We start from the raw sequence: 23,148 nt of genomic DNA on the forward strand, positions 1-23,148 counted from the left end.
ATATAATATAGGAAACTAATATATAATATAATACAATATATCATAATATAATATGATAAAATATATAAAATAAAATAAATAAAAATAACTAATACAATTATAAATAAATAATTATGAATATAATAAAATATAATATAGGAAACTAATATATAATATAATACAATATATCATAATATAATATGATAAAATATATAAAAGATAAAACATAATGTATATATGAATATATATATATATATATATACTATATTATACTATATTATATATTATTTTTCTATATTATATTTTATTATGTTCATAATTATGTGTTTTCTAATTTAGTTATATAATAGTATAGTATATAATATAATACAATATATCATAATATAATATGATAAAATATATATAAGATAAAACATATTGTATATATGAATATGTATATATACTATATTATACTATATTATATATTATTTTCCTATATTATATTTTATTATATTCACAATTATTTATTTTATAATTGTATTAGTTATTTTCCTTTATTTCATTATGTTGCATTATAATGGTTTAAGCATGTGCTTCATACTTGAACCACGAGAGGGCGACAATACAATGCAAAACGTGCTTCCACCATTAATTCCACATGGTTTTTTTTCAGTCCTTCGCCTTCCGTGTATGTGTATTTTGCACCGCAGAGAGCCATGGCTCTTAAGAAAGTCAGCACAATTTAATATATTTATAGCAATAGTTATAGGTGTTATATTATATTATATTATATTATATTATATTATATTATATTATATTATATTATATTATATTATATTATATTATATTATAGAGGGGGACATAATTTGATTTTATTTTATTTTTTTACTCAGCAGCTGAGTCAACCCTTGTGACGTCAAGGTCCCACCCTCTTAGTAAAATCTGACAGCGTCCCTGCGAGTGAGGGAGTGTGCAACAACAAGCCGGTTTGCCTTTATGCACGCGTGCATTGCGCCAGAGGTGCATGGCATGCCCGGGAGGAATTCTCGTGCTGTGGGACCGACTGTAGCGACTGGTCACTTGGATTACAATCTTCTCTGTCATTAAATATTTTTTAATTTTTTTTGGGAGAAGCCGAGCACCAACATGTCCGGGACCCCGCAGGACGTGAGCAAGCTCACCGAGCTAACCTATAAAGTAAGTCTTGCAATTATTTGGTTCTAATAAATGACGTTATTATAGTTTGTATAATTTTTCAAATGGGAAACTTACTGTTTTCCTGTAAAGTTTGCTTTTAAATTCCATCAAAGGAGACAAGATGAATATTTTTCAGGGCTTTCATTCCCCCTTGTTGGTCTATATGACGAGCCATTGTTTTCATGTTGTTTGAAAACAAATTCAACTGAAGCGCTGCAATATTAAGCTTGCAACAACAAACCCATTCTAGAATGTCACACTGGTGCATCAGTTTGTTTGAAAGTGCGCGACTCGTGTCCAATCACTGTTTGTTTGCTCCTGCTTATGCACAAATGAGAACAGTAGTCAGTGTGGTGATTGCTTTAATTTGATTTATTTTTGTCTCTATTTTAATCTAATCTTGTAATGGACATACAATGGCATACAGAAAAATAAAATACAAAGGCCAGTTTGACAGTCTTCAAGTTTGAATGAATTTAATATATTAAAACTGTGTCTGTGTTGGCAGACATGCATTAGTTTCAGTGAAATGGGGAGGAGAGAAAGGAACCTGTTTTTTTTTTTTTTTGCTCTCTTAACTTCACTCTGCAGCACGTTTCTAAAAGTCACGCCTGTATCTTCATTGTTACTTTCGGGGTGTGCCAGGAGAGCAAGATGGGGAGGTGAACAACCCTGGACTGCTCAGGCATTTCAATAGAGTGGGTGGGGTGGGGGTGGGGTCAGTTTTGTGCAGGACTTTGCTCCTCTAAGAAAGCGGAAGGTCAAGTTAAAGATTGAAGGTTTTATTACTACTGCATTTAAAGAGCCACGTGCACTCCACCTCTTTTATCCTAAATGACAACATGAAATTGACCACGTGCCAATCAATTCTGACTCCAGTTCTAAACATTTCTCCCCAGAATGTAATGGACCAGTACAATCCCAGTCTGAGGAACCTGGTCAACTTAGGAAAGAGCTATGAGAAGTCAGTCACAGGTAAGAACATACCTGATTGTTTTTGTTGACAACTATTAAAAAATAATTAGCATGTTTGGGGGTCATCGTTCTGAACTTCTTGGCTTAGTTCTGCTCACAAATTGGGTTTGTGATCCTCCCACATAGCCATGACCCTCGCGGGAAAGGCCTACTTTGATGCCGTCACAAAAATTGGAGAAAACGCTACCATGTCTCCAATTTCCAGGGAACTTGGTAAGTCACGCTAATCAGGAAAATTAAGTTGGATGGAGAAATAGATTTTCTCAGTAAGCTTGTGTGTTTTCATCCATCACCTGACTTATCTTCCATTTACAGTGCTCGAATCCTAAAGCCTTTCTTAATTTTCAAAAAGATCCAAATACATTTTGTTATGCTCCATCAACTTACCGCTCGGTTCTAATTAGACACAAAAATAAGACAGCCAGTGAATGCGTTGTCAATTAATTTGAAGCAATGGTGTTATTGCCAATGTGAATAATTCAATGACATTGTTAGTCTCCTTCACACGTTTTGAAACAACCGCAATTAGCTTAAGACTAAAATAGATTCCTTTCATCAGAGCTGACAGGAAGTATTTTTCACACTGTTTGCATGCGGGTCATAAAGTTGCATCATGTGGGTGTATTTAATATCGGACGCTTGAAGATATGATGACACTTAAGTTCTTCAATCACAACGACCGTCCGTCCCAGAGCGATGTCACTCCCTACTGCAGGGACTATTTCTCGAGAGAGTGTGAATTCTCCCGCAGCCTGCTGCCGGCGTCATACGGCAAACATGCTGAATAAACACGAGCACAGAAGAATGTCTTCTCACTGCTGATCCTTGCTTACTCCCAAGTTTGACTCACCCTAATCCGCCAACTGTTTGCCGGGAGGCTCACAGTTGAGCCGAATTGATATTTTATGTTTTTTTTTTTGCGTGATTGAACCGCCCACGTCTTGTAGTTAGCATATCTGAGATTCTGGGTTTTAAAAAACTCAACTATTTGCTGTGTTTGTGTTAAAGGAGAAGCAATAAAAGTATGACTTTGGCGCCGTTTTGTGGCATCTTGGTGTGAACGAACTATGTTGACATGACTGAAAGAGTTTTATTCGGAGAGAAAATGTGGTTTATTGCCATGTTGGTGTTAAGGAACTATGGAAATTGAGTTGAGGAAGACTATTTTTAATTCTTAATAATAATTTCCTAGTTTCCATCGAGTGTGTGATAGCCGACAGAAAGATGACAAAGATGAGCTCACAAGTTTCCCGTTGTGCTCTGAGTCAATATAGTTTTTACGATTTTTTTATTATTACTCTTACACACATTGGGCGTAACACGTCTGAGGCAACCCGTCTCCGGGACTGCCCTTCCACGTAGGATGGCGAAAAACCTTTGGAGCGTGACGCACAGACGATGTGGTCACACAATGCTTGTGCGGGCAAGCTCAGTGATGCATTTCGTTGGAGTTGCGAGAGAGAGAGAACACATTGATATATGTTCTGTACTTGGCGGAATGACCAAAGGACTGCCAAGGGTAACAAACTAAATAAAGACACTAACATTGACTCATATTGCACAATTAATGGATGCCAAATAGGTAATGGTGGATTCGTTTGTACTTTGAGTATGATGTCATGTGATAAGAATGTCGTAGGTGGTGTTCTCAATGTCTTAGACTATTCACAATCCTGTCCAGAATTGTTTTCACAGCTTGTTAAAAATTAGATGCAGCAATTAGGATCCCCGAAATATATTTTATTTTTTTATTTTTTATTTTTATTTATTCATTTATTTAATTTTTTTTTTTTTTTAAATTTATTTATTTTTTATTTTATACATTTTTGATGCAGGTCCAGTATTGGATGTCATTATATTTTTATGAGATCTCCCACTTTTGGGTATCTGTGGAACGTTTGTTTCAAGTCACCCACACCGCAACCTCAGCAAGTTTTCACACCTTATTAAAAGCCTGCAGGTGCACGCTGGCCTCTTTGGCCCCGCCCACTCCTCAACCAATCTCGCGACCCGTGCCACAGCGATCCGTTACGTGGCTTGTCCAAACAATCTTCCGGCGCCACCCTTCCCCGTCGGGAAGCACAAAGGCAGCATTTACTAGTACTTTCTGCTGACCTTCAGAGGGCAATGTTGTTGTAGCTGGACGTTAGAAGTAGCACTCATCGAATTGGGGGGGGGGGGGTGTCAGGTCAAATGTCATACTTTGTTGAACCCGTGGAAAATTCTGGTCATGTTAGCTAACTCATTGCGTTGCTTCCATATGTCCGCCCACCGTATATAATCCTAGAAACCACGCAAAGGTTTACTCTGGATCACCGTCCGGCAGTAAACCAGCGCTCTAGATTTCACCCCATTGTCATGGATGGAGCACTCCTAGTTATTTACAATTGTCAGTGTTGACTCACTTCCATTGTACGCTGCTGCAGCCTGACTCTGAATGGAGACAGTTCTATATCTGCTCCAGTCCAGTGCCAGAACGATACAAATTGTTCTGACAATGATATTTTGTTTCTAGGTATGGTTCTGATGGACATTGCAGATGTCCACATAAAGGTCCATTTTGAACTGGAGCAAAATGTAAGTAGGAAAGAGCGATAACATTAGGAAATGTTTAACCAGTGAGTCCATTATGACGACCTTTTGTCATAATACCGCCACGTGAAGATTTTTTTTTTTGATAAGGTTTTTTTTATTTTTGTCACTTTTATTGCAGTTTAAGAGATTCCACCGAGATGTTCTCTCAGAGTTGGAAAAAAAGACGGAAATGGATGTGAAGTATATGAATGTAAGGAACTCCACGTGTATTTTATTTAGAGTTAAAGTATATATATTAAGTGACCCCCCCCCCCCCCCTTGCTCAGGCTACATTTAAGCGCTACCAGTCAGAACACAAGTCCAAGCAAGACTCCTTGGACCGTTCGCAAACTGACTTGAAGAAGCTGAGGAGAAAAAGCCAAGGCAAGAACGTCTCAAAGTACGAGATGAAGGAGAACGAGGTGAGCATAAAACAACTACTAGCCTAACTCGGAGCTGACTTTCTGGAATCTAGCTCGTCTAGAAAGGCCTGCAAATGACATAACACATAATCATCTTATGAACCCAAATACCTTAGCTGAAGTGCGCTTTAAAATACTACAAGATGGCAATTTGTCTATTGTCTGGCAGGAACTGTCAGACGCTCGCATGAGGTGTGTCACAAAACGTTTCGGAACTGGTGTTAGAAAATTATGTCATGTTTTGTTATATTATATTATATTATATTATATTATATTATATTATATATAAACTTGGTTCAGTGCGTCAGAAGAGGTGAGAATTGTGACATGACAACTCATGGCTGCGTTACCATGACAACGCGACTCTACTGAGTTGAAACGGTGAGCCTCCCTTCTCTCAAGTGGATTTCTAGCCAGAGTGAAGTGAGGCCTGGTTATCGTAGGGAGTGAAATTAAAGGGCTGAGGAATAGATTGCTTTTATTGTTACCATGACAACCTCTGCAGGGGGAAAAATAGAAAAGTGGAGATGTGTTTTGATGTTTTCAAGGATTGTCTTCCATTTGTACGCTTGAACCAGGAGGATCATTCCAAAAAAATTTGCCTTACCTTTTCTGACCTTGCAATTTATTTTGTGCCCGCAGTACATGGAAACCATCTCCTCGCGCCAGATGGACATGCAAAAGTTCATCGCCGACGGCTGCAGAGAAGCTCTGCTGGAAGAAAAACGACGTTTCTGTTTCCTGGCTGACAAACACTGCATGTTCTCTTATCACATTAGCAACTTTCACGATAAAGTAAGAACGGATTCATAAGTAATCCCACCCCGGGTTTTACATAGAAGCGTTCCAATCTGTGCCTTCAGGCAAAAGTGATGCTGAGCGAGAAGATCCCAGGCTGGCAGGAGATATGCTGCAACGTCAGCAAGGTGCCGGACACCGTCAAGCACATGATAGACGGACTTTACATCAATCAAGAGCAATCGCTGCTAGCCGACCGCTACAACAGGGTATTTTTTTTGTTTGTTTTTTAATTCAGATCTGTTGGATGTCACAATTGATCAAAATCAACATCAATAACGTTTGAGCGGCTTAAGTGTTATTATCTCGTCATGGCGGCGCCATCTGATGCATCAGATGTTTGTGTAGCGTGGATTTTAGTTGATTATCAGCCATGAAGATTCCACCTTTTGTTTCTCTCTGATAAAGCCTAGAGAACATTTAGGCCACCTCTCGTGTTGCTACACAGATAAGATAATAATCATGTTTGGCATCAATAACTCAACATGGACTTTGATCCGTGCATGGTTATCAGTTGAAAATGTCTTTTTCATGTGAATTTGATTGTTTTCTGTCCCCTTAGAACAGCGTTGAGTCAATGGTGCCGCCCCCCGCCCCCCCACTGAAGGCGCTAACTAGTCCACTCGCAAACATGTTCAACCCTGAGCCCAGATTTCCAATCACTTCCTCTTTAGAGACTCATCACTCAGGTACAGTTGTGTTTTATTCATTATTATAAATTATTTCCAACAATATTTTTTTTCTGGATTTATTTCAACTTTTGTTTTCATTCTATATCAAAAACACATTTTGAATGTTTATGAGCATTTTTTAAAGATTTTTTTGGGTATGGAATTTTCTTATTTGCTTTCTTTTGTCCCCCCCAAGCAAAAAAAATCTAGCACCGCCCCTGGCTGACCTGAACCCTTTTTTTACTGTACATATTTTAATGAGCCTTTGCTTTTTTTTCCCCAGACCAGGGCATGCTCAGCAATGACAGTCCATCCCGGTCGACCTCCCAGTTTTCGGGTCCCGTCATGAGGAAAAAGCCTCGGGTCAAGACTATCTTTCCTCATTCGGCGGGAAACAACGACACCCTCCTCAGCTTTGATGAAGGCGACGTCATTGTACTTATTAAGGAAGAAAAGGACGGCTGGCTTTATGGCGAGATGGAAAAGACTGGCCAGTAAGTATATCATTTTTATATTTTCTGGACATTTCAAAAATGTGGTTTTTTTTTTGTAAGCTGTTCCACGAGTTATTTTTCAGTGGCCTTTTAAGTGTGACATAACCTGTTCCATCTTTGTAAACAAGCACATTCTCCTTAAAGCTAGAGAATGTCTTGTTGTCCTTTTTCGCCCTCAGCCATTGTCAACTTCGGCGCCTATACCAACAATTGTGCCGCCAAACTGACAGCCACATTTTTTTTCCACAGTGGCAACTTTGTGCTTTGTGTCTATATTTTGTTATGTTATTACGGCCTGAAGGAATACAAGAATATGTCAAGTATGTTCGTGCTAGCATACCTCTTCTGGTGACTCTTTGTGCTTGCCTGGCTGTCTGGAACGTACCCAAAAAAAAAAAAAAAGCCAACACCAGTATGTGCTACAAATATTGGAGTCGGCTTCGTGGGAACAGTTTTGCCAAAACCACTTTAAAAATATATCCTTGGCTGAGTCCCAGTGCACATGACAACAACAAAAAAATGCATAGATGATTTTGACGTGGAAGAACCTGAGCGACGACTACGTAAATTCCCACAGATCCAGAAGAGCGAAATCCCATTAGCTGTTTTGCATGCTAATACATTTCAATGCATTATTATAAGTGCTGTGCCTAATATTGTGTTTTTGTTTATTAGGCGTGGTTGGTTCCCCACATCCTACTGCAGACCTTATTCGGAGTCTATTATATCAAATAGGTAAATAGACATATATTGTGTGGTAAATATAATAATTTAATTGTAAATAACCATGTGCTAATATGTCAAAATCAAAATGTCGCATGTCACACAGCAGCAATTTGGAGTCACCGCTGCAAAATCTGAGCATCAGCAGTTTACCCGAGCCGGATGATTTCGAGTCGTTGTTACTACCGCCGGCGGACTACTCGGATGATTTCCCGTCACGCACGACGATCCCGTCGACGCAATCGCCACAGAATACGGTCAGTTGAATTATCTATACTAAACGGAACATCTGAATTTGATTCCTGCTTATCATTTTAGACAAGGTTGTGACCTTATGTCAAATATTTCCTGTAGTGATAATTTAATTACTTTATGCAAGTTCATTATCACGCACACTCGCACGTTTTCAACTATGACTAATTGTTTCTTATCAACCACGCCCTTGAACGAGGCACGGCTAGAAAAATCTTTCCAGCCGGTCATATTATAAGTCACAATATTTATCTATGCTTGATAAGAATGTCCTATATTCAAACAAAATGTGTTTTGAGTACATGAGATGAATCAGTAACTAATTACAGAGACGGAAATAAAAAGACAAGAAGGTCCAGTCACAGCACGAGTTGACGATTTGTCTGACGATAAAGCGAGAATTTATCCAAGCAATCAGCATACATGCCCAGGCACGTCCCTCCTCCATTTTCTCGTCCCTGTTCCTGTACTCAATGTCCTCTCTATTCCTGCTGCCTCAGGGTTTTACTGTCTCCAAGCCACATGCCATTAATCTTCATTTTCTTTTACGACTTTTTTTTTTATGATATCGATTTTTTTAATGTGCAGTGTTGAAGAAAAGGTCAAAAAGCTAAATGCTCTTTTTAAATCTTGTTTATGAGGCTGTCAGACAAAAGTGGACTATTAGCGCAGGGCTAACCGGTACTTTTTAATCTTTAATGGGTTTTTGAATAGGTTTAATGTGATTAAAAAAACAAAAAAAAACTTCTGCTTATCAGAAAATGATCATCTTGTTTAAACAAGAGAAAAAGAGGAGCCAGTGGGTGTTTCTAGATTAGCTAGATTCCAAACGGGGAACTTTGACATTTGCAAACGTGTTGTGTAATCTAATCCGACCAGTTTGGTAACACTACCTGCACTTCACAGCTGGAGTAGTAATTTGTGTGGATTTATGAGGAATTGTATCTAAATTATTATTTTTTTTGTGTCTTTTGTAGGTTTCGTTACAAAATGGTAATGCAAAGGTTCCTTTTCTAGGGTGAGTGATTTCACACAACTACTTCCAATCCAAAAATGTTGCCACTAATATTCTCAAGCAAAACATCTCACGATAAATTTCTATTTTTATTTTTTGGGCCGCAGAGGAGGAAATCCATTCGCCACTGTCAAACTGAGACCGACTGTCACCAATGATCGATCGGCACCTGTCATCTAAACACAAAACAGAATGGACATAGAATCAAAAGTATATATGAATGCATCTATGACTCGTACATCCCATCTCATGTAATTCCAAATAATATTGGATTGATAAATGCATTATTTTTTGTCATGTTCTTGACCAGAATGCAACCAGGCTGACTTCCTGACTTACAGAAAACGAAAGACACATAAAAGAAAGCGTTTACATTTCTATTTTTTATTATATTGAGTTGTCTACTTTTTAAAAACGCTGCGATGTTATGCGGAGATTGTGAGAATGAAGGGAGCGTGCTGTGTTGCTTCAAAAAAGGATTTGTCATTTGAGAGCCAGCATTGAAGTATGTCATTATCCGAAATAAAATGTTGTATTCATAAGCAGGATATTTGTAAGAGATATTTAAAGAAATAGTTCAGCATAGTTCACGATGTGCTCAAACCAAGCAAGTTTATGGTTTGACTGCCAGTGTATTAAATGGAAACCATTTTGATGAAGGGAATATTTTTCATGCTTCGTGATTTTGGCAGATTATGCTAATGTCGTTCCTCACTAGTTGACATTTACGTTATCCGTGAATATGTCGGGTCACAGTTTTGAAATATATAACGTCGATTTTGTGAAGAGATCAATTTTTTTGGACCCGTATTTGAATTACAGAATGTGTACTGTATGATGGACAAATGATATACTGTTATTCCTCAGTGCCTCCTTCAGTGTACCTTGCCGTTGTGTTCACAATGTAGCCTTTTATTCTTTAATAAAACAAAAGTCTACATATTTAATGTCATGTATGTGTGTAAAATTATCTCCAAATCTGGATAAAATTGTTGGTAGCACTCTTTTAAAGAAAAAAACAAACATAACTGTCACAGAAATAACTTGAATATGACTATGTATTATGTTATATTTATTATATTGTATATTATATTCTAAAAGTTGAACAAAAAGAAATAAATGGAAATAGAGGTCTATGCTATGAAACATATAGCAACAGCGACCTCTGGCGGATTCTACCGTCGTATGCAGGCGCACAACGGAAGCAGCCAATGAGAAGGAAGCACCGAACAGCGCTTCCGGGTTTGTGTAGCCTGAAAGCGTCTGTCAGTTAGATCCCAGCAGCAACTATAAACAATAAAGGCTCTCCTGCGTATTTGAATATTATCTCTTCCAGAAACCCGAAACGAGGACGTCTAACGTGTCAGTTAATGAGAGGAATTTCGAGGTACGTGCATGCATTTGCTATCTGAGAAGACTTAATCTTGTAATCCAGCACCAAATATAATCGACATAATGATTCTTCTTTATGTTCGAACCAATTTTAGCATCCATTGCAACATCTCTGTAAAATGATCTGACGAGTTTGTCGAGTGCATGAGTTAGCATAGCCATTAGCCATTTCAATAAATGTCAGATTAATGGCTTGTTTGATGTTTAATTTGTATATACATCAATGGGAAATGCTTCAAATTTTGTGCAAGAAGTGTTGTTATTATTCACTATTAAATCACTATGAAATGAAATCTTATTTTTATCCTCTCTCAAAGGTCCAGCCTGTGGTCCCAGGTGCAGGCATGCCCATCTCCAGGCTTTGGGCAGTGGACGTGCATGGATGTGTCTACAGCCTGTCCACAGCGGGCCAGCAGTGGGAGCGATGCCATGACGCTCAGATGGCGTTTAAACGGGTGACGGCCGCTCAGCAGTGCTGCTGGGGCATCGCTTGTGACAACAAGATCTACCTGAACGTCCACGCGTCTGACGTGCACATTCGCTTCCAGGAGGAGACTTACGAGAATCAAGTGGGTGTTGTTAAAAGTCTACGCTGAGTGGTCAATTTCTCAACTCACATTTGTCTTTTTTTTGTCAGCGATGGAATCCCGTGGATGGTTTTTCCGAGCGTTTGTTGCCAAGCGACCGCTGGCAGTGGAGTGATGTCACGGGTTTGCATCACCAGCCACCTTCAAATTTCCAGCTTCCATCCAGCAGTTGGGAGTGGGAAGGTGACTGGTATGTGGATGAGAACTTTGAAGGGGAGCCCACAGAGAAAGAAGTGAGTCCATCATATTTTTCCCCCCCAACTACCATTTTTTTAAATGATCAATATATTCCATAGGGATGGACTTACTCCGTTGACTTTCCAGCGGTTTACACCAAGGACAAAAAATGGAACTCCTGTGTCCGTCGCAGGCGATGGCTCCGTCACAGGAGATACAAAGCCATGGATTCATGGGCTGAGGTGAGTCCTCATCTGTTTCTCCTGTTTCTCTTTTCATCTCTTTTTCTGCTAGATCCCCTCCCAGAAGACTTCCCTACCAGATCCCTTCAGTGACATCAGCTGTGGTGGATGGGAGATAACCGAGGAACCCCGTGGCCTACTTTCATTATGGGCTGTGTCGCTCCAGGGGAAGGTACAACTTCTTGCCATTTTGTAGTTACGTAAGAGCATAAAAATATGCTCGCTGTGCAGGTGTGGTACAGAGAAGGTATTCACCATCACAATCCTGAGGGCTCTACGTGGCATGACATCACCCTCCCTGGGGAGGTGGTCCAGATCAGCTGCGGCCCCGGGAACCTGGTCTGGGCTGTGCTGTGGGAGGGCCAGATGATTGTGAGGGAGGGCGTCAGTCGAGATAATCTCCGAGGTACTGATATCAGAAGTCTTGTTTTCTTTGGATTCTGTTATTGGGATTGTTTTCTTCCTTTCAGGTAGCTCTTGGTCGATGGTGGACTCTCCCGATCCTGATGTAGCAGTTATGCATGTGGCGGTAGGAGTCAACGTTGTCTGGGCTTTGACCAAAGATAATAAAGTAAGTTTGTGGATTTGATGCTGCCACATTGCAAAATGTATTTTTAATTTTGAGTTATGATTGGTCGCTTTCCCAGGTGTGGTTCCGGCGGGGTGTTAACCCCCATAACCCGCGAGGCTCAGGCTGGATCAGCATGGTCGGAGAAATGCTCATGATCAACGTCGGACTTAATGATCAGGTCCGCATCACTTCCTGTCCTGGAAAAGCTTTTCCTGGTGTGTCTTTTTTTTTTTAAATTGTACTAAAATTGCACAGGTTTGGGCGATTGGTAGCGAGGACCGAGCCGTGTACTTCCGGCAGGGTGTCACGGCGAGCGAGCTGAGCGGGAAAACCTGGAAAGCCATCGCTGTTCTCCGAGATGGAGATCGACCTCATTCCAGTGCTAGCAGTCAGCAGAGGTAATTATTATTATTTTTTTAAGTAGTCCAAATCATACAACAATGTCATTTATTTCATCCCAGTGCCGGATGTTACTTCAGTGAGTCGCATCCTCCATCAAGTGGCGTGGAGTCTGATACAGAAAAAGCATCTACTGAAGAAGTCAACATCGACACCCCCAAAGCTCATATTCCAAAGGTCACAAGTGACAGCTTCATCTCTCAGCTGGTTTCTGACAGAGAGCCAGTCTGTCCTGTTGACCCACAAGAGGAGAGCATCCCAGAGGAAGAAGATAAGAGCTCTCGAGCCCCCGTTGACCCCCAGTGGAGAAATGTGGATTTGGAGGCGCCGCCAGACAACGCGGACACCTGCAGCCTGTCTTCACTGGCCACGTTAACGATGGAAGACTCTTACGGGGTAGATGGTCATCCTCTGTGGGCGTGGGTCAGCGGAGGAGGCTGCTCCGTGGACAGTCATTCCCAACTGAACTGGTTCCACAGCACCATGAACACCTCATGTATGTGAAACTGATTGAAGAATTTGATCTCTTTTATGATTTTTAAAATCCCTCCCTCCAGTGTTGGCCCAGTCGGTCCAGTCCTTGAGCCTGTCTTTCACTCCGGCCCAAATGGCCACATGGCGGAAGCAAATTTTCGAGCAACTCGACGAGAGGACGAAAAGAGAGGTGGATGAATTCCGACATTATGAACAAGCCGTAGAGCAGGTGAGTAAATCGACACGAGAGAGATTTTTGCCCCAGATCTTATATTTGTCTCCTTAAAAGTGCGTGTGGGTGAAGAAGGGTACCATGCAGTGGTGGAGGGACTGGAAGCCGCACAAATGGGTCGAAGTTCATTTTGCACTGGAGCAGTTCTCAGGACCTGAGGGCAACAAAGATGGCATTCTTTTTGTTTATTATAACTACTATGAGGAGAAGAAGGTGAGAAAGGGAGGCTTACTATGATGTGGCGCAGCATTTACTAATACCTCTGGTTTCTTTCCAGTATCTGCATGCCTTCATCAACGAGGTGACAATCTTGGTGCCCGTGCTCAACGATGCTAAACATACTTTTGCCATCTATACCCCCGAGCGGATCCAAAAGAGGTGGCCGATTCGAGTAGCGGCTGCAACAGAAGAAGAGATGCATGACTGGGTATGAAAAGATGACCCTCAAATATTCCAGGAGGAATTTTGATTATTATTTTTTGGGTTTCACCTCTAGTTGGCGCTGTTGAGCGCATCATGCTGCGACGCCAGAGGCATTCGCGGTCCTCCTTCCAAACAAGCCATCTGGTCCATCACCTGTAAAGGCGACATCTTTGTCAGCGAGCCCACCCCGAGCCTTGAGGCCATGCCGTACCCGACTCCCTGCGACCAGATGTAAACACGCCATTTTTGACGCCGTTGCTTTCTTTGTAACTCACGTGAGGATTCCGCAGGTTCTGGCGTCAGATCGGAGGTCACCTCCGCGTCGTGGAGTCTAACAGCGTCGGGATCGTGTGGGGGATCGGTTACGACCACACCGCTTGGGTTTATGGCGGAGGTACTGAGCACGGTTACACGCAAACTGACGTCAAGAGCGTTTACATCTACGAAAACCAAAGATGGAACCCCGTCACCGGCTACACCAACCGGTAATTTCCTCACTCAGTGTTATTGGATTAATTAATCTTTGGCGTCTAAGCACTCTTTTTTTTTTTTATTTTTTTTTTTTAAGAGGGCTTCCTACTGACCGCTACATGTGGAGCGATGCTTCCGGTTTGCACGAGCGCACCAAAACAAGCACCAAACCTCCGTCCCCTCAGTGGGCATGGGTAAATTAACGCAAAATGAAGTAACACCAACATAAAAAAAGAATTATCGGTTGTCTTTAGGTGTCTGAGTGGGCCATCGACTACGGCGTATCCGGCGGGACGGACCGAGAGGGCTGGCAATACGCCGCTGATTTCCCAGCGTGGGTTTCGGTCTTTAAATTGAACCAAACAAGGCCAAGAATTATAATCTCAATTTTCCATACAGGTGGTATCATGGCCATAAAACCATGAAGGACTTTGTGCGACGCAGACGATGGGCCAGGTAGTTTTTAAAAAGCCATTTTTGTGGCCACTGGTTAGTAATAAATCTTTTCTCTCGGGCAGGAAGTGCAAATTGACCACGACGGGTCCCTGGCAGGAAGTCCCGCCCATTCAATTGAGTGACGTGACCGTCATGCCGTGCGGGCCCGACAGCGATGGCGATGTGATCCCGGTGTGGGCCATCAGCGACAAGGGAGACGTGCTCTGCCGGCTGGGAGTCAGCGCACTCACTCCTGCTGTGAGGAAGGCGGCTTTTCGTTTCCCAAATGACATAAATAATAATATTGAATCACTTTTTGTCGCCAAGGGAACGTCATGGCTTCACGTTGGGACCGACCAGCCCTTCAAATCTATTTCCATCGGAGCGGCGAGGCAGTTGTGGGCTATCGCGAGGGACGGTTCTGCTTTTTTCAGGGGATCGGTATTTCCTCAGACCCCTGCAGGTTAGTCGAGGGATTGGGCAGACTTTTATAATAACGCCATAACTTGTGCTTTTTGTCTCCCTCTGTAGGAGAGTGTTGGTACCACATCCCATCCCCAACCAAACAGAAACTGAAGCAGGTGTCCGTCGGAAGGACGTCAGTCTTCGTCGTCGATGATAACGGTGAGGCTTTTGTCGCCATAGTTACCAGATATGTCATATTTCTAATTTGACGCTCGATTTGTCCCGGGTCAGGTCATTTGTGGTACCGGAAAGGTTTGACCCCCAGTTATCCTCAGGGCTCCTCATGGGAGTATGTTTCTAATAATGTGCGCAAAGTTACAGTTGGGCCTTTTGATCAGGTCGGTACCAGCATACCACAAATATCTTGTTGATAAAATGGCTCAAGCTATAAGTCTGATTTTTATTTTTTTTTTTAGGTTTGGATCATCGCTGATAAAGTACAGGGAAGTCACAGTCTGAGTCGCGGGACAGTGTGCCACCGACTCGGAATCCATCCTTTGGAACCTAAAGGACAGTCGTGGGATTATGGCATTGGGGTAAGCCACGTCTATTTATCAGAAAGACACTTTTTAAAATTCCAGGAAATAAATAAATAAATAAAGGGGATTCCTTTTTGCCTTCTAGGGTGGGTGGGACCACATTTCAGTTCGAGCGAATGCCATGGAGCCCCTTCATTTCGGTCTCTCTGCCCTCGCCAAGCCTCGAGGAGCCTCTAGTCAAGAGGTCAATTAGGTCACGTCATTTCCTTCATCGAACATTTCAGCGTCTACTGTATCATGGTAGCATTATAGAGATGATTATTGTGTATAGTATTCCGTGTAAAACCATCCGAAATGCTTAATTTATAGTCCGCTTCCTATATTTACCCGGTAATATTTTTGGTCGTCTAAATTCGAGTGCTGTAAAGTGACAGTTGTTGTCAGAAGCAGCCATCAAGTTTAAATGAGACACCTTTAAAGTCAAGCCGAGCACCCTTAAGCGACAATTTCAATAAACTTTCCGTTTTAGTTGTGTAAAGAGTCAAATAAACGACTAGAATTTAGTCGTTAAGAGGCTCTACTGGGGCGGGTCTCTTGGCACCACCCTCCTAATCATTTACTTTACAAGGCTCTCATTAAGCTGGTGGTTACTTTTTGCCTCTCAACAAACTAATGTTTAATGTTGTTAGACCACTACTGAGCATGTGCAATGGAAAAGGGGAAAACTGTCTCCAACTTGTTGGAAAACAAATGTAACAAATCTCTTAAATATTACTTTTTTTATGAAATGACTGTTTCTGTGTTTGAAATTTTTCAGAACATTTACGCCTAACTGGGAAAAAAATACGATTATTGGACAGCCAATAATATTTTGGGTATTTTCCATTTTTTTGGAATTTATTTTCCATATTTCCACAAGGTAACTAATATTGACTCTTTAGAAGTGTTTTCTGGACAGTTTTGTGGTGCATGTAAAAAAAAAAAAAATGTTTTGCAGACCACCTTGAGAATATCCTTGCTCCCCCTGTCCCCCCCCAAAAATCTTAGCTCCGCCCCTTGTCATGGTACAATCCACACGTGTAAATGCATGATAAAAGAGCAGTCAATAAATACACACATTTATTGATAGCTCATCTTCAGTACAATATCCCATCATGGGACATTCCAAAAAAAAAAAAACGAATATCTCGTCAGACAAGTCAGTTGTGTTCTTAGGGCGATCATCTCCACCATGAGCAAATGAGCAAACACTTCATTTAAATGCATGTGCTCTCTTCCTTGACTTTTTGACTGAAGGCGATGCTTGGCAGTTTTTCTCCCCCCCCCCCCCCCCCCCCCCCCCCCCCACTGACAAAAAAAAAGCAGGAAGATCACTCGGTTACAAAAGGAGAGTAAGAATTCCCAGCTTCCAAACTAAGACGTTAAAAAGAGAGAGAACAGTCTGAAGTTCATCCTTCGTTTCGCTTGAAGAGCAGCCCACTTAAGTGTTCAAGAGCTGCGGTATAAAACTCGATTTCCCCCCCCCCCCTTCAAAGTCCACTAGCTTGCTCTGCTAGCTGTGTTGGCTTAAACTGTGCATGTGGGTGAGATACTGGGTGAGCCCTTCCTCGCCTTCCTCCTCAAGATGTTTCTGGTAGCACTCAAGCAGTTTGGCGGCACTGGCCTCTGACGGGACCTCGCCAGAGGGGAGGCAGGCCCCCGACATGTCCAGAATGATGGAAGTCAAGGCCTTGATGTAGTTCTTTGCCAGTGTCAGCGTCTCAATCTTGGAGAGCTTTTTGTCCGTCTTCACGTGCGGGATGGCTTCACGTAACGCTTGGAAGGCGTTGTTGAGTTTGTGCATGCGCTGGCGTTCCCGCTCGTTGCTCTCCAAACGTCGGATGCTGCGCTCCTTGGTGGTGGAGCCGCGTCGCCGACGACCTCCGCCCCCTCCTTGCCGCTTGCCCTCCCTGCTCCTCAAGGAACCTCTCCAGGAGCAACCGATCCTCACCGAGGCCTCCGAATCTTCTTGTTCACTGGAGCCCGGTTCCGCTTCCGTATCTGGTTCCAGTTCTGGCTCCGGGTCAGACCAGGTTCTTCTGGATGCTTTTATAGCTTTCCCCTTGGATTTCATCCTGTTTTTTTTTTTGTTTTGTTTTTTCCTCCCCTCCAAATATGTCACAGTGCCTGTGGGCCTTGAGGACAAAGTGACAGATGAGTTTTAACTACATCACACCAAATCACATTACCAGGATCAATAATGCACAGATATGATCTCCTATCGGGAATTCGTTTTTATTTTTTCCAGAGCCAGTCTCCAATTGAAGTAGCCAGTCTATTGCAGTGTGAAAACTCCACGATGTTGGCCTGAAGCTTATCCGCCTTGCCCCCGAGATAATGTCAATTTCAAGGTTAGACTCACAAACGCCACTCAAACAAATGACTAATTCAACCATTGCTCTTATTGATTTGGATGTTCATGTTGAAACACAAATGCCCCAATTCAAACCCCCGAAACCACTTTATGAAAAAAATAAATATTGTTTCATCACTAGCTTTTTACATTGAACTTCTTATCAATCAATGCAATCAATTAAAAATATAGATCCTTACCTTTTAATTCAACTTTTCCTTTTCCTGATGGTTATTCACAGAAAAATCTTGCAGTCAGTTTTTTGGACGTACCATCATACGTGGATGAGCAGGTCGTGGGGAAAGCCGCCTTGCATGACCGTGCAGCCGACACACGCAGGTGGCAGTCTCACATACGAGGGACCCGGAGCAGAATGAGGTACACGTAGCCCTCCTCGGCCAATCATTGTACGGCTCACAAACAAAAGCTCCGCCCCCGACCCACCGTTCCTCCTTCCACACATACACACACACTAATAGGGCCTGCAGTAACTTCACTTTAGTTCACATAATACACTAATGGGCAAAACTATCATGCATTTTTTTTTTTTTAATGATCTATGAAGCAATTCTGCTCAGCACAACATGAAATTAACAAGAATAATATATTCCGTCCTTGAGTAACTTGTGTGTCACAGTGTGTGTGTGTGTGTGTGTTGGACTGGTCCTGCCAGGTATCTAATCAACCCAAACTTGCTGATGCTGGCTCTGTGGAAACATTATCTTCTAGTTTGAGTTTGTTCAGTTTCTAACTTGGTTGGCCTCGAAGGCTTTGCACTGTTTATTTAGTCACCACCGCCTTGATAAATTCAGAGCTGAATACACTTCGGTAATGAGGCAAGCAAACATTGGCCTCTTAAGAAAAGTGGGGAAAAAAAAAGACTATCGAAACAACATATTTACGAAAATAAAGAAAATTTGTAGCTAGCTTAGCTGCAAGGATAAAAGTTGGCATTCAAAAGTAACGTTAGATGTGCTACTGGAAAGCTACCAGCAGCTCTTACGCAAGCGACTGTGTAATCAACGGGCAGCGGGCGATCGTGTCATTCCCACTACTTGACACACTTGTGATGTCACGGACAACAGGTGCCTTGAATCCATTTACAGTGCGGAGACGCCCCTGACTCATCACGAAAAAGCAAGGAGGCGGGGAGTCGAATCAGAGAGAGAGAGAGAGAGAGGGGGGGGGGGGGGGTCAAGATCTAGACTGCTTGTCACTTTTTCCATCAGGCCGAAGCCGCGGGTCGAAAAGAAAAACAAGTGTGGATGTCACGTCGGGCCATAAGCGCCGTGTACCTTCTTGTTATCTCCCAGCTCAAGGTTGGAATAGATTTGGTGGATCTACTGAAACTGGCACTGAATCTGCTTTATGTGTGTTACTGCAGAAAAGTTTGTTGTGATGAAATAGTCAAAATGGTTGCTAAGATCAGACGTGCTCATTCTACGGTAAAAAACCCGCAGGCGAAACCACACCGCACATACCCATGCTGGTTAGTTTTAAAATAGGTCAATAGCCTGTAGCCTGCGAATTCAGTTGATCTAACTAGTTGCCTCAATGTTTTCCAACCTCACGTTATATCTATATTAGCCAGAAGTCCCTCATGACTTCTTCTTGGAATCCATTAGTGGCTTTTAGTAGGAATAGAAAAATGAAGCTTCAAAATTGCTTCATGAGACAGTTGTTATTTTTTTGACTCTCTATTCAACCCTGACTTGCTATTTATTTAACCCTTTCTGTAACCCAACAGTCTCATCTTAGAGGAGTCCAAAAAAAAATAAAACCGGTTCATGAAGCAAATTTGAAGCTTCATTTACTCGGGCTTTCTTTCAAATGAAGAATAAACTCCCAAATCCTGCTCATTGTTTATAAAGCACAACATAATCATTTCCACACACCTTGCTAAACAACAGATTGTCCTAATACTGACTTGTCCATTAGATGATACACAAACACATGCATTATTGTTCCTGAATAAATATCAGTGCCCCCCCCCCCCCCGTCTATCTACGGAAACAAATACGCAATCGGAAACTTTCCCCGCTCACGGGTAACCAGGCAACCGCTGGATGAGTGACTCAGGAAAGGTAGAGGGGAGCTGACTCACAGCGGTTGTGACGTAAAGGACATAGAAGTACACACACGCATGCACACACATTCATCAGGTCATGAAACAATCTGCCGGGGTTCAAATGACCAAGCAGCCTTTAAATTACACAAATGCATCATTTTTGGTATATTTAAAGCTCTCAATGCAAATGAAAGTAAAAGCACCAGTGAAAGTAGAAACAGTGGAAATCCAGCAGATGGCCTTATTGGCCCAGTTTACAAAAACTCAAGATCGGCAGGTGCTTAGCTAACTTCAGTTCTGATTTTAAAAAGACGTACAGAAAACCCAACATATTTAAAATATGTATTTAAAGACAATTAAATGAAATGTCTTTCGAAACCATCAACTAGAAGGGTCAAATGTCACGCCATTGGCACAGTTATTGTTGAGTCCTAGGAAATGATTAACCAGCTCAGATCAAAACTTACAAAGTGAAAATCAAGAAAAATAGCAGGGTCTATGTCACCTCTTGCTAATGACCATCAGATGGCACACTTTACTCATGTTTTGGATTTTAACTCAGGAGTCTGACATTCGGTTAGATCAGCTCCCCTTGTGCCCTCGTCCGGTTATTAACCCTTCTCCTCCTGTTCAGTTCCCCACTGCCTTGAATTCCCAAATAATTCCTGGTAGCCCAAAGGAGTTGATTAAAGTAGTTTACGGAATTCCGAGGACTGCCCTTAAATGGTTCAGGTCATATCGATCAGTTTTCATGAAAGCATTGATGATTTCAAATCATCTCACCAAAGGAGTTCCGCCGGGCTCAATTCTTGGTCTCTTGTTGTTTTTAGATCAATACGGCATTTCATTCCACTTCTATGTGGACGATTACCAAATGTATGTTCTTTTATGAACAATCAGATTCATTGCTAATCAATGACTTTGTGGGATTTTGAATCGAAACTGTCATGGTCACTCAGTTAGCGTTTAAAATAGACCCTCCAAACTGGAGCAGCAAATTAATACAGCTCTTAAAGTTTCTTCCAACTCAGACTGTCAAAAGTTTGACTGTTTTTATCATCGCCTGACCTTGAAACAGTAATCCATGCGTCTATCACGACTTGGCTTGACTCTTTGTACAGTTAGGGCTCAATTTTTAACTGGTTCCCATAAACGAGATCACTCAAGTTCTGGCTGCCTGCGTCCATTTTAAAAAATTTGTTTTTAAAACCTGACATGGCCTTGCACCTCCCTCCATTAGACATGCACCAATCTTAGACTCCATTCAGTTTTCCCAAGTCAACGGACCGAATGCTTTTAGTTGTCCCGAAGGCCCGCCGCAAACTCAGAGGTGTCTCCGTTTCCGCTTCAAAACTGTGGATTAAATTGCCGCTATGCATCAGACAGCCTCCCTTAATGATTATTGTGCTTCCTCAGGTCAGTGGACCAGACGCTACTGGAAGTACAGAGTACTCGTTTTTTTCCGTTGCCGGTTCCGTTCTCGCTAAACAATTGGCAAGCCGCCTCGTTGTTTGTTTCTAAAAGTCGTCAGTTTCTAAAACAATCACGTTTTCACTTACATCACATTGCACGGAGGAAAAAGAATGGGAACTTTTGGATTTAATAACTGGTCGAGCCAACTTTGACAGCAATAGCCAATAAAATGTTTCCTGTTGTGTAGTTACAGAGTAGACCAGCACAACGGTCAAAAGCAATTTTGTTTTAGTTCAGCCACATTCTTGGGATAGCTTGCATGAATCGCTCTTTTGGGATCGTGCCCGTGCCACTTCAGATACTGTAATTTTTTTTTTTTTTATGTTTTATTTGGGCAAGACAACAAAAACCAATATCTCTGATCTTGGCACATTGATGGATTCTAATTTGTGACACTTTGACTGTGCTCTGACCCCCGCTTAAACTTACAAAGTAAAAAATGTGCCTATGCATGACTTTAATGACTTTTAAGATGAACTCGCTGTCTTTTAGCTAGTGGCTAGCTTTTCGTCGAAACAGGCATGGATGCCATTTGGGAAGGCAGAGTTGCTGTTTTTAGCTTGGAGCATTTGTGAAGTTGCTGATGATAGTGCTGACATCAACTCCTCCTCTGACACTCTTTAAATTAATTAATTAGAACAGAAATATTCGTCCAAAAATGTGTTATAAGACATCACAGCATCAGTGAAAACAACCAATGACAGATATCGTTGATTGAATACCTCGTCATGACTTAAATGAACACGTCTGTGAGCTTGACTCAACCAAACTCAAATGCTCTATTTTAGCTGGCATGTGCGTATTTATAGCTAAAAAGACTTGTCACCTGACCACGCCGCTCGGCTTTCATCAGCAGAAGCGACTTTTCAAATACCTTCATAAAAAAAAAAAAAAGCCCGTCGGATGGTGTGAGCGTGACAGGCACGACTAAGGTAAACGTGACGTCTAACTGTGAAGAAGACACACTTGAGTATGAATATATTATATATATATATATATATATATATATATATATATATATATATATATATATATATATATATATATATTTTTTTTTTTTTTAGATGTATATATATGGATATATTTATATTTATATATATTTGTTTTATTTTTTTTTACGTATACATGTGTGTTGGGGTGCTCTGGTCACATTCCTATTAATGGCATTGGTTTCAGACCTGTTGATGACACAGGAAACAAAGGTGATTGAGCAGGGGAAAAAAAAAAAAAAAAACTTGGGATGTGTTGAAATGATGAGAAGAGGTGAATATTACTGAGGAAATGCGGAGTGTAGTGAGTGGTGGCGGAGGGAGGAGGGAGAGGAGGAGGAGCGAGTGGGATAAATCCTCACACTATTATTATCCCAACTCACATGAAGCCCCCTCCTCTGACGAAGCACACGGAGACAAAATGAAAAGGTGAAGCGGGCGGTATTACGGCGTAAGCAAAACTCTCCAACCCTCCCCAAATCATAAAAAATACGAAGAAATCAACAGGGTGAAGACCTGCTTGTGCCCTGCACTTTTTACTCCCAACATCAGGACCGGCTTTGCTTTTGTCCCTGCGGAGTACAAGATGGAAAACTTTTTCCTAGACCCAAACCCCATGGAGATTATTGGCAGCTGAGATGGAAGGAAGTTGTTAACTTGGAGATCCTAGCTGCCGTACCTTTCCTCAACTTTGGATACACACAAGCTGATTTCCTTTCTGCATTCCCCGAGTTAAGAATTCCGCAGATAGCAAGTGACCACACACACTTGAAAGGACGCTGAGGTTTGATAGCTACGGC

At 41.7% G+C, this 23,148-nt stretch overlaps 3 protein-coding genes across 5 annotated transcripts; 2 read left to right on the forward strand and 1 right to left on the reverse strand.

Annotated features, from left to right (window-relative positions):
- Window positions 1-905: 905 nt before the first annotated feature.
- baiap2l1a (BAR/IMD domain containing adaptor protein 2 like 1a) lies at window positions 906-9,982 on the forward strand. 2 transcript variants are annotated; one of them, XM_085903696.1, is made up of 14 exons: window positions 906-1,155; window positions 2,055-2,130; window positions 2,257-2,343; window positions 4,646-4,707; window positions 4,844-4,915; window positions 4,992-5,126; window positions 5,769-5,921; window positions 5,990-6,133; window positions 6,487-6,613; window positions 6,879-7,089; window positions 7,765-7,824; window positions 7,922-8,069; window positions 9,042-9,082; window positions 9,187-9,982. In XM_085903696.1, exons 1-14 carry the CDS (start codon window positions 1,105-1,107, stop codon window positions 9,257-9,259), a joined length of 1,440 nt encoding a protein of 479 aa, XP_085759822.1. In that variant the 5' UTR covers window positions 906-1,104; the 3' UTR covers window positions 9,260-9,982. The 2 variants fall into 2 exon arrangements, with proteins under 2 accessions (XP_085759822.1, XP_085759821.1); XM_085903695.1 differs by having other exon boundaries at window positions 907-1,155; window positions 7,919-8,069.
- Window positions 9,983-10,305: 323 nt separating this feature from the next.
- Window positions 10,306-16,503, forward strand: tecpr1a (tectonin beta-propeller repeat containing 1a). 2 transcript variants are annotated; one of them, XM_085904320.1, is made up of 24 exons: window positions 10,306-10,466; window positions 10,789-11,040; window positions 11,109-11,291; window positions 11,355-11,477; window positions 11,530-11,649; window positions 11,709-11,883; window positions 11,948-12,048; window positions 12,125-12,226; window positions 12,304-12,446; window positions 12,510-12,943; window positions 13,005-13,150; window positions 13,211-13,366; window positions 13,431-13,580; window positions 13,650-13,807; window positions 13,867-14,061; window positions 14,145-14,241; window positions 14,302-14,381; window positions 14,447-14,503; window positions 14,566-14,740; window positions 14,810-14,945; window positions 15,014-15,106; window positions 15,179-15,285; window positions 15,364-15,483; window positions 15,572-16,502. In XM_085904320.1, the coding sequence occupies exons 2-24, from the start codon at window positions 10,816-10,818 to the stop codon at window positions 15,677-15,679; spliced, it is 3,384 nt and encodes a 1,127-aa protein (XP_085760446.1). In that variant the 5' UTR covers window positions 10,306-10,466; window positions 10,789-10,815; the 3' UTR covers window positions 15,680-16,502. The 2 variants fall into 2 exon arrangements, with proteins under 2 accessions (XP_085760446.1, XP_085760447.1); XM_085904321.1 differs by lacking the exon at window positions 10,306-10,466 and having other exon boundaries at window positions 15,572-16,503.
- A 302-nt stretch (window positions 16,504-16,805) lies between these two features.
- On the reverse strand, window positions 16,806-18,171 carry bhlha15 (basic helix-loop-helix family, member a15). Its single transcript, XM_085904181.1, has 2 exons — window positions 18,019-18,171; window positions 16,806-17,600 (listed from the first exon to the last, which is right to left on the reverse strand). Exon 2 carries the CDS (start codon window positions 17,537-17,539, stop codon window positions 16,979-16,981), a length of 561 nt encoding a protein of 186 aa, XP_085760307.1. The 5' UTR covers window positions 17,540-17,600; window positions 18,019-18,171; the 3' UTR covers window positions 16,806-16,978.
- Between the last annotated feature and the right edge of the window lie 4,977 nt (window positions 18,172-23,148).

The sequence above is a fragment of the Syngnathus leptorhynchus genome, chromosome 22 (genome assembly GCF_054491065.1).
Source record: "Syngnathus leptorhynchus isolate UIUO chromosome 22, UIUO_Slep, whole genome shotgun sequence".
Taxonomy (NCBI): domain Eukaryota; kingdom Metazoa; phylum Chordata; class Actinopteri; order Syngnathiformes; family Syngnathidae; genus Syngnathus; species Syngnathus leptorhynchus.